Source organism: Protopterus annectens, chromosome 12.part0 (genome assembly GCF_019279795.1).
Source record: "Protopterus annectens isolate FY-2018-M chromosome 12.part0, PAN1.0, whole genome shotgun sequence".
Classification (NCBI taxonomy): domain Eukaryota; kingdom Metazoa; phylum Chordata; order Ceratodontiformes; family Protopteridae; genus Protopterus; species Protopterus annectens.
The window spans coordinates 139,015,236-139,028,039 of NC_056746.1; the positions used below are offsets into that span (position 1 = coordinate 139,015,236).

At 40.8% G+C, this 12,804-nt stretch overlaps 1 protein-coding gene across 1 annotated transcript in view; it reads left to right on the top strand.

Moving 5' to 3' along the window:
- LOC122816398 (multidrug resistance-associated protein 1-like) overlaps positions 1 to 12,804 on the top strand; it is a 786,965-nt gene that overhangs the window by 740,073 nt on the left and 34,088 nt on the right. The window contains exons 27-28 of the mRNA XM_044089156.1: positions 7,971 to 8,117; positions 9,400 to 9,558. Coding sequence (XP_043945091.1) covers positions 7,971 to 8,117; positions 9,400 to 9,558 — 306 coding nt within the window. The remainder of the gene's footprint in view (positions 1 to 7,970; positions 8,118 to 9,399; positions 9,559 to 12,804) is intronic.

The window sequence follows — 12,804 nt, forward strand, 5'->3', positions numbered from 1 at the left end:
TTGCTTCTCTTACCTTGCTTAATTCAAACAATGATTTCTCTCTCTGACGAGCAGGTGATATCACAGGTGGATATAGGCTAGTAAACCAAATTACCCTATAGTAAGTAATGGGGGTGCTATCCCAAGCTCATCTAAGTATTAGAATGCCATGCAGCTGAGAATAATTTACTGCCTGCCAAACCTGGAAGACATGAGAAATATGTATTTTACCTCCCAATGGCTGATCATTTAGCAAAGAAATGTTATGCCACAATGATGTGTTTCAGAAAATGTCTGCATTGAGTCCAACGCAAAAAAATTAGCAGGTGAGGTAAGCCTAATCTGGCGGTCATTATTTCTTTCTGAATGTAGACACTCCAGTTTTTACACCATTTAAACATAATGAGAAGTTGAACCATTGGAGAGATAAGTAGCATTTGGTGGTGACTGTATCTGCTCAGAAGTACTTTCATCCTAGCCTTTTTAGAGCTGCAGTAGAAATTAGGACTATTAAATGCATGTGTGTATGTATGTATGTATGTGTGTGCGCACGCACGAGCGTATGTGTGTGTGTGTGTGTGTGTGTGTGTGTATGTATACGTGTATATATATATATATATATATATATATATATATATATATATATATGGGTCTACCTGAGAATATCGAACCTAGAGATCATCAAAGACCACATCACTGATACGAAATAAATGAAAACCCACTTCATCGACAGACCAGATCAATGAGGATCTTCCCAGGGTAAGTAACCTATTGGCCATGAAGGTGAACACTGCCCTTTTCCCAAATGTAGTGCGATCTTAGAGTTGGTATATTTAGTTGGGAGGTGTGGGGTCACACCCCCACATTGGGGTGTGTGAGGGGCATAGCCCCCACCTGAAGGTCATCATTGGTCCAGTCTGTTGATAAAGTGTTTTTTTATTTATTTCGTCTCGATGATGTGGTCTTCGATGATCTCAGGTTTCAAAGTTCTGAAGTAGACCCATATACACACGCGCACACACACACACACATATATATATATGTGTATATATATATATATATATATATATATATATATATATATATATAAATATATATATATATATATATATATATATATATATATTTATATATATATATATATATATATATATATATATATATATATATAGATAGATAGATATTCGTACATCTAAATTACAATTCTTAGAGCTTCTTTTACTAAGCTAGTAATTTGCAATGCCCTAGTAACAGAAATGGTGGTAGAACCTTCCTTTTATATGTCATATTTAAACATTAAAATAATGTCTCAGCCTAACACTATATCAGACCCATACCCCAAATAACTTCTTATAAAAATTACATTTGCTAATAAAAACCTTCTCCATCTATGAGACACTTACCTACCAACCCCAGTTTTAGTTTATCTCTACAAACATCTACTAATTCTGAGTAACTTTAACCTAAATCTCTTGAACTCCTGCTCAAATAGCATCACTTAATTCTTGGATGACCTTATTTTTATTCAATTGATCCAGGAATCAACCCATCACAAGCCAAAATCAGATTTTCAACATTCTAAGTACCAGCCATCCAGCAAACATTTCCTCCTTTTATATACACCCTTCCTTTATTGATCATAGTCTCATTTCTTTTAAAATTTGATCATAACAGTAAAACATCCCCTTAAACAAATTTCCTACAGACCCAAAACCTTAACATAACTTAAAATCCCAACCTGTTTACTAGATTGGTCACCATTACTCAAGCAAGAGCCTAACACTGCAGCTACAAGCCTTACCCCCCCCCCCCCCCCACACACACACACACTTACACTCCCACCCCGATCTTTCCAGTAATGTCTAGGCTTTATAAAGCTAACAAATCACAATGGTTAATAAAAGAGCTAAAAACCCTTCTTCCTTTTAGGGATGAAGCTAGGTATAAACAGAAACAAAACAAAGTTTAATTCCACTTCATAATCTAGACAAAAACATTGGAAGTTATAACATTAACTATCTCAAATATAAACAAAAATCATTAACAGGTAAAGAAAAACAATTCTGGAATGAGGTAAACCTTTTAGCAGATCATAATTTTGCCACTAAACACTCCATTCCAGTTACTATAATGTTCACAGGTTCCATTTGCATGTTTTGCTCTTCCTAAAAAATTTGCAGTTTTCCAGATATTTCACTATAAATTCTCAATCACCACACGGACTCCCTTCCCACCCTGTTATGCACCACCTCGTTTGCTGTAGCATAGACTAGATCCAGGCCTGCCGAATCTAGCTTTGTTTGTATAACTTGAGCACTAATCCAGGCATTCTTTAAAGTATTCAATTGTATTTATTACTGCTTGGTAGTAACTTGATTAAAGTGTAGCTATCATTCTAAGTCTTTTGGATTAAGCACTTGGGCTTCAGTCCAGTTGTTTTACATTAAGAAGGTTTGTGGCCTGCACTGTGGTGGCAGGACAGGTAGCTTACATCCTTCTAAGTTGGGAATTGCTGATTGAGGGCTCAGTGTCTGTTATTCTAAAAGTGTATTAGTTCTGGTTTAAGCACTTGGGCTTCAGGCCAGTTATTTTACATTAAGAAGGTTCGTGGTCTGCACTCTTGTGGGAGGAGAGGCTGGACTCTGCCCTTGTGAGCTGGGAATTTCTGGTTAAAGGCTTATAGTGCCTGCATATTTGAACTGTTTCTTACTGAAATTGGTACACCTTGTTTTCTGTAGCATAGACTAGATTCAGGCCTGCTGAATCTAGCTTTGTTTGTTTTTTCCCTGAAACGCTAATTCCACCTAAAATGCGGCTTTTCAGCACTTCTGTGGATCCCTAAAGATATCTGCATTGCTTACTGTACTTATTTCCTTGTTTCACTTGAAAAAAAGTTACTGTTTGTCATTTTTGCATTTAAGTTACGTGTAACACATTGCATTTAAGTTACCTGGCACTTGCTCACTAAAGCAATTATATAAGTCAGCACTAAAAAATTAAAAGCACTACACCCTCACAAACTCCCCTTGAGTACCTTGTTCCCCATTGGTCCTTTTTTAAATTATAAAGGAATTCCCAATACTATTCTAGCATGTCCAAAGGTCAGTTGTCAATCTCCTCTCCGGTCCAGCTGGTGAATCTGGGAATCTTGAGGCAATGTTACAACTGCCTCATGTACACAGACAACCCTCTCCTCCTCCCAACAAATTCCAACACATGTGAGAGATGCAACCATAGAGCCAAACTGGAGGCTAAGCTCTCTCAACTCAGTACTGGCATAACCAGTCAGGAGGAGAAGGAAACCACACTCACTACAATTCCAGTCTCACATAGACCTACCACGACAACAAACCAAACACATAAACACACAAAAACATACTCGGAGGCTCTAAATAAAAATCTGCCTAAGCAGCAGAGACCTCCAAAGCAGACACCCAAGCAACCGCTACCCCAAAGCAAAACACGTGCAACACATAGCTCACAAAGCCAGTGTGCCGAACAGTCACAGCCCTTAAGGCTAAACAACACACCTGATACACTTGTAATAGGTGACTCTGTCGTCAGGCACACTGACGTCCCGCTCAACAGGCTGAACAAGGAGAAGGTCATGGTGAGCTGCCTGTCGGCTGCTAGGATCCACCATATAACACAAGCACTCAGGTCACTCCAAGGCAAGTACAAATATGACTCAGTCATTGTCCATGCTGGTGTGAATTACCTGAGACGTACCTCCCTGGACTACATGAAAAGAGACATAGAGGAGCTCTCTGAGCATGTAGCCCAGGCCGGTATGACCCTGACCTTGAGTAGCATCTTACCCTCACCAAGAATGATGCCACAATATGAAGACAATATGATCAAATTCAACAATTGGCTTAAGTATTTGTGTCATTCACAGGGGATTCAATGCCTGTCAGCCTGGGATGACATGCTTGACAAGCCATGATGCTTCACTATGGACGGCTTGCACCTGTCACCCCTGGGCTTTCGGATATTGGCAAAGGCTCTTGCTACCCCCATAGTGCCTTTTTAGGCAAGGCTCAAAAGACAAACCCACCTCCATAGGTATCACAAGGGATAAGAAACTAAGAGTAATGCTACTCAACGCCAGAAGTCTAAACCTCAAGATGCACACCCTCAAAACTCTCCTTAGCATGGAGAACATTGATATCTGTGCAGTAACAGAAACCTGGCTCAAGGCTCCCGAGTGCACCCCACCACTACCAGGTTATACCTCATACCATGCTTTTCGGCCCCAAAACTTAGACCAAACCACAAAAGGAGAAGGAGTATCAATATTCGTCAAAGATACTCACACCTCCAGGTTGGTGGCACAGCATGAAGCAACAGAGACTATCCATGTGCAACTAACAGTGGGTAAAACTGCCTTCCAGTTTATAGCCTGCTGCAGACCTCCCTCCCAAACCCAGGAACCCCACTTGGCCTTCCTGAGAACACTGGAAAATATGAAGGTCTCTCCAAACACCATTATATTGGGTGACTTCATCTACCCAAACATAGACTGGGAGCATTAATCTAGCTCCAGCACCCTAGCCCAAAGGTTCCTAGAATTTATAAACTCAAATGCTATGGAACAACTTGTTACCACTCCCACAAGAGGGGAAAACATACTGGACCTGATCATCACCAACATGGGGACTCTATGCTCCAGACCAGAAGTGTATCCCTCACTGGTAAGATCAGACCATAAACTAATCTCACTGGATATTCACATCCCGATCCCACCCCCTGCCCAGAAAACCACAGTGAAAAACTTCTCTAAAGCAAATTTTACACTCCTCAAAACCGAGGTGGAATCCTTCAAAGCCCCCGGGCCTGTGGAAAATACGGCCCAGACCGCAGAATCCTTTATAAACACATTCTATGAACACCTTCCGGAATGCATGGATCATGCAATCCCAAATAAAACCAAGACCCCATCCTCCAAAGGCAGATGTCCTGTCTGGTGGACCCCAGCCATAAACAAACTATACAATAGAAGGAGGAAGCTACTACATGATAGAGCAAAATCCCAAAAAGGGAAGGCATCTCTGATCAGTATTAGCAAAAAACTATGGGCACTCATAAAATCGTCTAAAGCCAGCTTCGAGAGAAAAATTGCACAGGACACTAAGGATAATCACAAGGCTTTCTTCAGTTATGTTAGGAACCTGGGTGGGAATTATGCTCAGAATTAGTCCAAAATGACAGAAAATACACCGAATCCAAACATCCTAACTGACAGGTTCAGCACAAACCCCCCCCCCCAACAAAAGGGCAAATATCTATCCCAGCAGAGTGCTGCCCCCCTGACATCTCAGATGCTCAGGTAAGAGCCGCCCTCTCCAAAGCAAAAAACACTGTATCAACGAGACCAGACGGTGTCCCGGGCTGCATCCTACATGAACTCCAAGAAGAGCTAAACCCAAACATAAAACTACTGTTCAATCTCAGCCTTACTACAGTATATGTACCCAAAGAGTGGCATACAGCAACAGTGGTCCCTCTCCACAAAGGTGGTGCCTCAACGGATCCTGGAAACTATCGCCCCATAAGCCTGACTAGCTTGGTCTGCAAAGCTATGGAAAGGCTCATCATGGACCTCATAAATAAAGATATTGGGGACCTACAGACACTGGATCCTACCCAGTTTGGCTTTGTTAAGGGCAGATCCTGCATCTTAAACCTGGCCGATTTCTTTGAAACAGTCACCAAGGCCATTGATGAGGGGAAGGTGGTCCTCACAGCCTACCTGGACCTCGCAAAAGCCTTTGATACAATACCCCACTTGGGCATTATAGATAAGCTCACCAGCTTAAATATAAACCCCTATGTCACTAGATGGGTTGCAAACTGGCTCAAGGACAGAACCTACATGGTTAGAATTGCTTGAGCCACGTCAGACTCCAAACCAGTTACAAGTGGTGTCCCACAAGGCTCAGTCCTGGGACTTCTCTTGTTCGGTATATATTTCTCGGAGGTACAGGCCAACACGGAAGGACTGTGGCTGACCAAATTCGCAGATGACTGCAAACTGGGCGCCATAATCGACTCTCCAGCCAACACAAGCATCCTCCAAAAGGGCCTCATAGAAACAGACAACTGGTGCCAGAGCCATGGCCTCAAGCTAAATGCCAAAAAGTGTATAGTCATCCCCTTTGGCAAAAACAAAGTGCCCACAGATTACCACATAGGTGGTAATCCATTAAGTACAGAAGAAGTAATTAGGGACCTGGGGACCCAAGTTGATAGCAATCTCTCGTTTGACAACCACGTGGCCAAAGTGGTTAGAAAAACATTTTATATAGCCCACCTAATCATGAAGGGATTCACATCTAGATCAGGGGAGGTCATTGTGCCTCTTTACTCATCCCTCATCAGGCCCATAATTGAGTACAATGCCCCTTTTGGGATGTACCTTACCAGACACCTGCAGCAACTGGAAAGACCCCAAAAGTACCTCACCAAGAGGATCAAAGGGCTCAAACAGATGCCATATGCTGCCTGGTTAAGGAAACTCCAGCTCTACTCAGTGGCATACTGCCTGCTCAGAGACAAGCTGTGCCTGACATATAAAGCCATGTCCAACCCGGAATTAATGGACATGCTGCACCTCAGAAAATCCAAATCCCATCGAGCTACGCGCTTGAGAGACTTGAACCTCAGCACTGAAATAAATAGGACATGTTGGAGGGACAGATTCATAACCCAGAGGCTCCCTTCACTCTGGAATAAAATCCCAGTCCAGGTTAGGCAGAGTCCCTCATTGACTCTCTTCAAGAGGAATCTTGATGAGTGGATGGGAGATCTTAGGTTTACCCCGGGTATCACTTCTGTGTCACTGTTAGACAGAGGCACAGTATACTAACCTCGAAAAAGGGCATCACAAAATTAATTTAAAATGGGTGGCGAAAGCCAAACACACTCTGGCTAGGCTTATAAATGCCCTAGGGCAGATAGCCTAGTGTAAACCTATGAACCTATGAACCTATGAACTTACATTTTTAATTCAAACAGATTTAATATAAAAATATTGAACCTCCCTTTGAACAAATTCCAAAAGATGCCCCCACAGGATCAGACAATCTCTTGCTGTAGTTCATGTACCAGTGGTAAGGAGGTTATCAGTGTTGCTGTTTTACTTATTTAGAATTTCTGTATCAGTCAACTTTTTAGAAAACAGCATTAGTGAAACCACTATCCAAATAGCAATATTGAATCTTTCCTGTGTTAGCAACTGCAAATCCTTCTTCTGGTTACAAATTAAGGCTGCCAGTTGATATTCCAATGCACGTTTTAGTTGTTTTACAACTGTGATGAAAGAGGTCTACTTCAGATGATCGAAGTTTCAAAACTTTGAACATCATATGGCCAAGGACCATATGATCGAAGTTTTAAAACTTTGAACATCAAATAAAAAATAAAAACAAAAACAAATTTATTTTATGTTTTTCAAGGGGGGATCCCTCCTGCATCCCCCACACCTCCACCTAATTAAATATACCAACTCTGAGTTCACACTACATTGATGACAATGGTCAATTTCCTGTTCCGTGCTGCATGGCAATCTCCATTTAGAACTTTCAAAGTTTTGAAACTTTGATCATTTGAAGGGGGCCTCCAATGAAGACCTGTGAATGTAGAAAAACTGGACAAATCACTTTTCTTAAATTTGCTTTTTGCGCAATTTGCTATTATGCTTTTTGTTCTATTCTGTAATAAATCTGCACCTCAAAAGCATATTTTCTCTGTATTATTTTAGGCAGTGGAGGGAATATGCTTATCAAATAAAAGCATTCTGACAATAAGATTTTCCACCAGAAATGTCTAGCATAAATGAAAAAAAGATCCATTACTCAGATTCAATTTCTAGACAAGGAAAATTGTATTGAGTAGAAAGAAGATAGCTAAGTTTTACGTATTACTGTGCATGCTGTCTGCTATTGCTAATAAAAGCTATGATTAATGAAGTAGATTATGTCTACCAACAGGCTCCTTGGACACTGAATGATAGTCCCATATCTACAACCTGGCCACTTGAAGGGAAAATCAAGTTTGAAGATTATGGATTACGTTACAGAACAAGTTTAAACTGGGCTTTGGAGAAGATCACTATTGTAATAAACAGTAAAGAAAAGGTAAGCAAAGGAATATTTTGGTAAAAAATGTATGTTTTTCACCACAGGCTCAGATGTGTTTTGTTCCTGTCTCCCAACAGTTGTTACTTTCTCCAGCCGTGTGATCATCTTCCTCACTATTCATCTTTATCGGTGTGCCCATATCGGCACTGTTTTGGTAGTAAGTCATCAGCAGGGTATCACTAGCACTCACTGGTGCTGAAAGGTCCAATATTTACCCAGGTCTGTAAAATTATCTTCAGTACTTCCTATGTGTTTTGTCACACAGTAGTTTAAATATGTGCCTGCATTCCTTGTCCATGTAATTTAAAACAAAACTGGAGATATATAGGAGTACCCCTGCAGGTTGCTATATTCCCCAGGCTTATGTCTTGGGTCAGCCCTGCAATCTCAGGAAGGAAAGGAACAAAATTGGTTGCTATATCCTACCTGTTCCAGCCTACCTTCTGATGTCAGATTCACTTACAGAACCCAGGTGTCCATGGGTATAGGTAAAATAAATGCCCTTACACTCATGGGTTTACTTAGATGAAGCAATATTTCACAATTACTAAACAAAGAGATCCCTGTAAGAAGTACAGCATGTTTGTTAAGGTTCTAGGCTACAAAGCTGAAACTTGCATAAGTGTAGCCCCTGTTTTTTATAGTGTAATCACGAGTAAGTCAGTACGTTACTTTGTATTTCCGAAGTCAGTACGTTACTTTGTATTTCCAAGAAAATGGCCACTGGTGTCAGTGAGATAAAATAGCTATTAAAATTAAATAAATTGTAATCCATGGCTTTTCATGTAAAGCATGGCTGTGCTGCCATTGGCCAGTTTCCATAACATAATGGGTGGCTCAACAGATGTGCGTTATAGAATCCTAATGACCAAATCCCCCTGAAAAGGTATATTCGAACATAAAATGAATATACCTTAATGTTACCAGGTTACTATTTAACATACTTACCTAGAAAAGATTGTTTTAATAATGAAATGACAGAAGATTTTGCAGCAGAGAAGGGTCTGTATACAACTGAGCACAGGAATAGAGAATGAAAGGTAAGAGGCAGAAGCGTAAATTACTTAATTACTTGCAATAAGGAAAAGACGAAGAAAGAAAAAGAGATAAGACACACAGACTGATTTGTCATCATTATACTATGGCATACTGTAATAATGCAGAATCAAAGCAAAAATACATGACTAGAAATAAAGAATCACATCTCAGAAGGATTCTTATATACATCTTAGCAAACTCAAAAATTAATTTCTAACCAAACTTACCTTTTATTCCTCAGATTGGCATAGTTGGCAGAACAGGAGCTGGGAAGTCTTCCCTGACAGTGGGCTTGTTCAGACTCTGGGAACCATCTAAAGGTCAAATTTTGATAGATGGAGTGAACATCATGGACAGTGGTCTTCATGAGCTCAGATCCAAAATGACAGTCATTCCCCAGGTGTGTAACTGCAGCATGTTTGTCATTTACATATTTTTCACAATGAAAACAATGTGTAAAGAACTAAAACCTTTCTGCTCACATTGTGTGCATAAGCACAGTTGTTGTCAAAACTGTAGGTTATAAACTTGATGTTGGATTTAACTTTACAATTGTTTTGGAACGATGTGTATAACACTGCAGTGAATTCAGGCTATGCTATAGTGAAGTCATTGTTCCTAAACAACACTTAAGTTTGGCAAGATAGTTACCCAGATGTTCACAGGTTCATAGGTTAATAATAGGCTACTGTTCCAGTGGACCATTTGTAGCCTAGCAACATCATCCTAAATCGTACTTACCCATAGACATGAATAATAAATATCTAGTTTTAACCCCTTTCAATGAGGGCTTGTGGGGCCAGACCTGGGGTGTATTTGTGATTGCCAAGCCATTCATCCAGGCTGTGCTTAAAGCGGGTCAGAGAGTTACTTTGCTTTGCACCCAATGAAAGTCTCGTCCACAAAAGTGGGATTTTCTGTGAGACAGATCCATCTTGTCAGCAGGTCATGTTTATGTTTCAGTGGAAGTCTGGATATGTAGAGAAAGTCTTTAGGGTTTTATTTGCTTTGTGGATCTAACAAGGGTTGCATAGGACTGGATCCTTTGCGGTACTGCAGGCTTTACAGAGGTCCCTGTAAAAGAGTCTGTAGGAAACAGAAAAGAAAGGCAATCTGTGTAGCAGAAGGAAGCCATACCCTTGATTTTGTTAGTGAGGAAACACTGCAATCTGTGAAACTGGGTCACATGCTCAGACAAGTACATAGTGAAGTGGGTATTGTCCTGTAGTAAGGGTCTAATAAGGGAGGAATAGATTAGGATAACTTCCTTTGACCTAGAAAATATACCAGTAGTGATCAGTTTGGCTATTTAAAAATATTTTCTAACATCAGTGAATACATGGTGATCAAAGGACAACTCATTATCAATGAAAGACTGAGTTGGTGTTCAAAAGGTGCCATCTCTGTGGTAGGTCAATGGGTGCCCCAGTTTGCCAAAGGACATGATACTGCATTTCTTCACATTTTGTTTAAGGCCATGGCCCAGGGACCATTTCTTGGTGTGTGTTATGCCATCCTGGAGAATCTGAAAGTCAGATGGGGAGTTTGACAGCTCCGAATTTGTAATCATCTACAAACTTTGTCAGCCACAGGCTCTTATTGTCTGTCTTGACATCAGAGAAGTAAATACTGAAGAAAAGTGGTCCTAGGACTGATCCTTGGAGTCATCACTGGTAACTACTCACTTTGATGACATCACTGGTAACTACTCCCTTTGATGACATCACTGGTAACTATTTACTTTGATGAGACTGTTCCTCCAACACTAATAGATAAGGTTGTGTCAGTAAACCATTCTGCTATCCAGTGAGTAATACAGGGGTTTACATTTAGTCTCACTAATTTATCAATAATGCCAGAAAGTGAGGTGTTATCAAAGGCAATGGCCAGGTCCAGGTAGGCAGTGTGAAATGACTTGCCTGCATCAAATGCACCACTGACTTGTTAAAAGAAGCCCACCAGCTTCAGGGGACAGGATTTGCCTTTAACAAACCCAAAATGGCTTGGGCTCTGGACTTGCAGACTGCCTTGTTAATGTGTTCCATAATGATGTGTCTTATTGCTTACAGGTAAGGTTGCTGAGGCTTATAGATCTGCATTTTCCTGGATTGGTAGTGGAGGGCGGATGACTACAGCAATTCTTCACACCTCTGGTATGAATCCAGTGAAGAAGCGAGATTTAATAAGCTTAGTAGTGAGTCTATGAGACAGTGTCTGGTGCTAACAAGACGGCAGCCTGACACGCCATCAGGGCCCATGCAACTAGTGATTCTGGCCTCAAAGAGAGCACTCAGGACTTGCTTGGAAGTGATTAGAGTGGGTGATGTGTTGGCTAATATGTTAGAGAAAGTTAAGGGAGATAGGAAAGTAAAGACTGAGCTGAATTTGCCTACTACTATGCTGGTTGTGCCTTCATTGAATGAGTATGTGTTATGTTATTGTTATGTGTTAGCTCCATGCATAGCTGGATTATGTTACTTCTGAGACTTCTGACATAGCTGAAGAATGCTTTGTGGTTGTCCTTAGAATAGGTTGCAATTTTCAACCCATACTTAATTTTGGAGTATTTGCTTTTGCATTTCATCTCTTTGCTGATCTTTTTGAGTTCAGCTCTAAATGGTTGGGTATTACGTTTGCTCTTATAGGCTATGAGTTTCTTCCTCTTATTGTATAGCTTGCACTAGGGTTCCACCATCGGGTTTTACTCTTGAATTTGGCATTGTATTTGTGTCTTATGTGAACTGACACATCAGTCCATACGTTAAGGTGTATATAGAAGTTATCCATAGTTGTTGGCCTGTATGTGATGGAATGAATGAGCTGAGGAGGGTTCCATCAGGTCATCGGTTAGCTGGAGCAGCTTTTCATTATCTGTAAACACAGAAGGGTTTTGTAGTAACCAGGCTTCACCCTCACGGTGAGTGTTAACAAAAGATGATTGGAGCTAACCATCTGTAAAGACAGAAGGGTTTTGTAGTAACCAGACTTCCCCCTCATGGTGAGTGTTAACAAAAGAGCATTACAGCTAACCAGTAATGTAACCGTAGTTGATGAGTACGGGGGGCATTATTGGAGAGAACCAATATTGAACTAGTTGGTTTGAAGAGATAGCATTAATGAAGTCCAGGAGTCTCTGTGTATACTTATTTGTGGTGTGTACATTTCCCAGTTAATGGAAGGATAGTTGAAGCCTCCCTAGACGATAGTGTTAGGTTCAATGGGGGGGGGTTGTCTGTCTGCTTGTTTATATATGCCTCATGGGCTGCAGGTGGCATGGGCAGGGTACTGTAGTTGAGTGTGATGCAGTATGATAATGGAGGTGATTGGCTTCCTAGGAATATGCACACCCCCTCTAATTGCACCGTCACTTCAGTGCTGAGTCTGAAGGAGTGGTAGACTTTGAAACCCTGGACGTCGGAGACGCTTTAGCTGTTCTGAAACCATGTTTCAGTAACTATGCAGATATCTATATTTGTTAGAGACGGGAATGTCTATAAGAAGTGACATTTCTTGTTTAGGCTTCTAGCATTGAGGAGCGCCATCTTTATATTGTATTGATTTTGACTGACTATGTAGCTAGTTTTGGTAGACTGACTCTACCTTAAAAAGGCACTATAGGGGAAGAAAATGTCCTGGCCCATATATG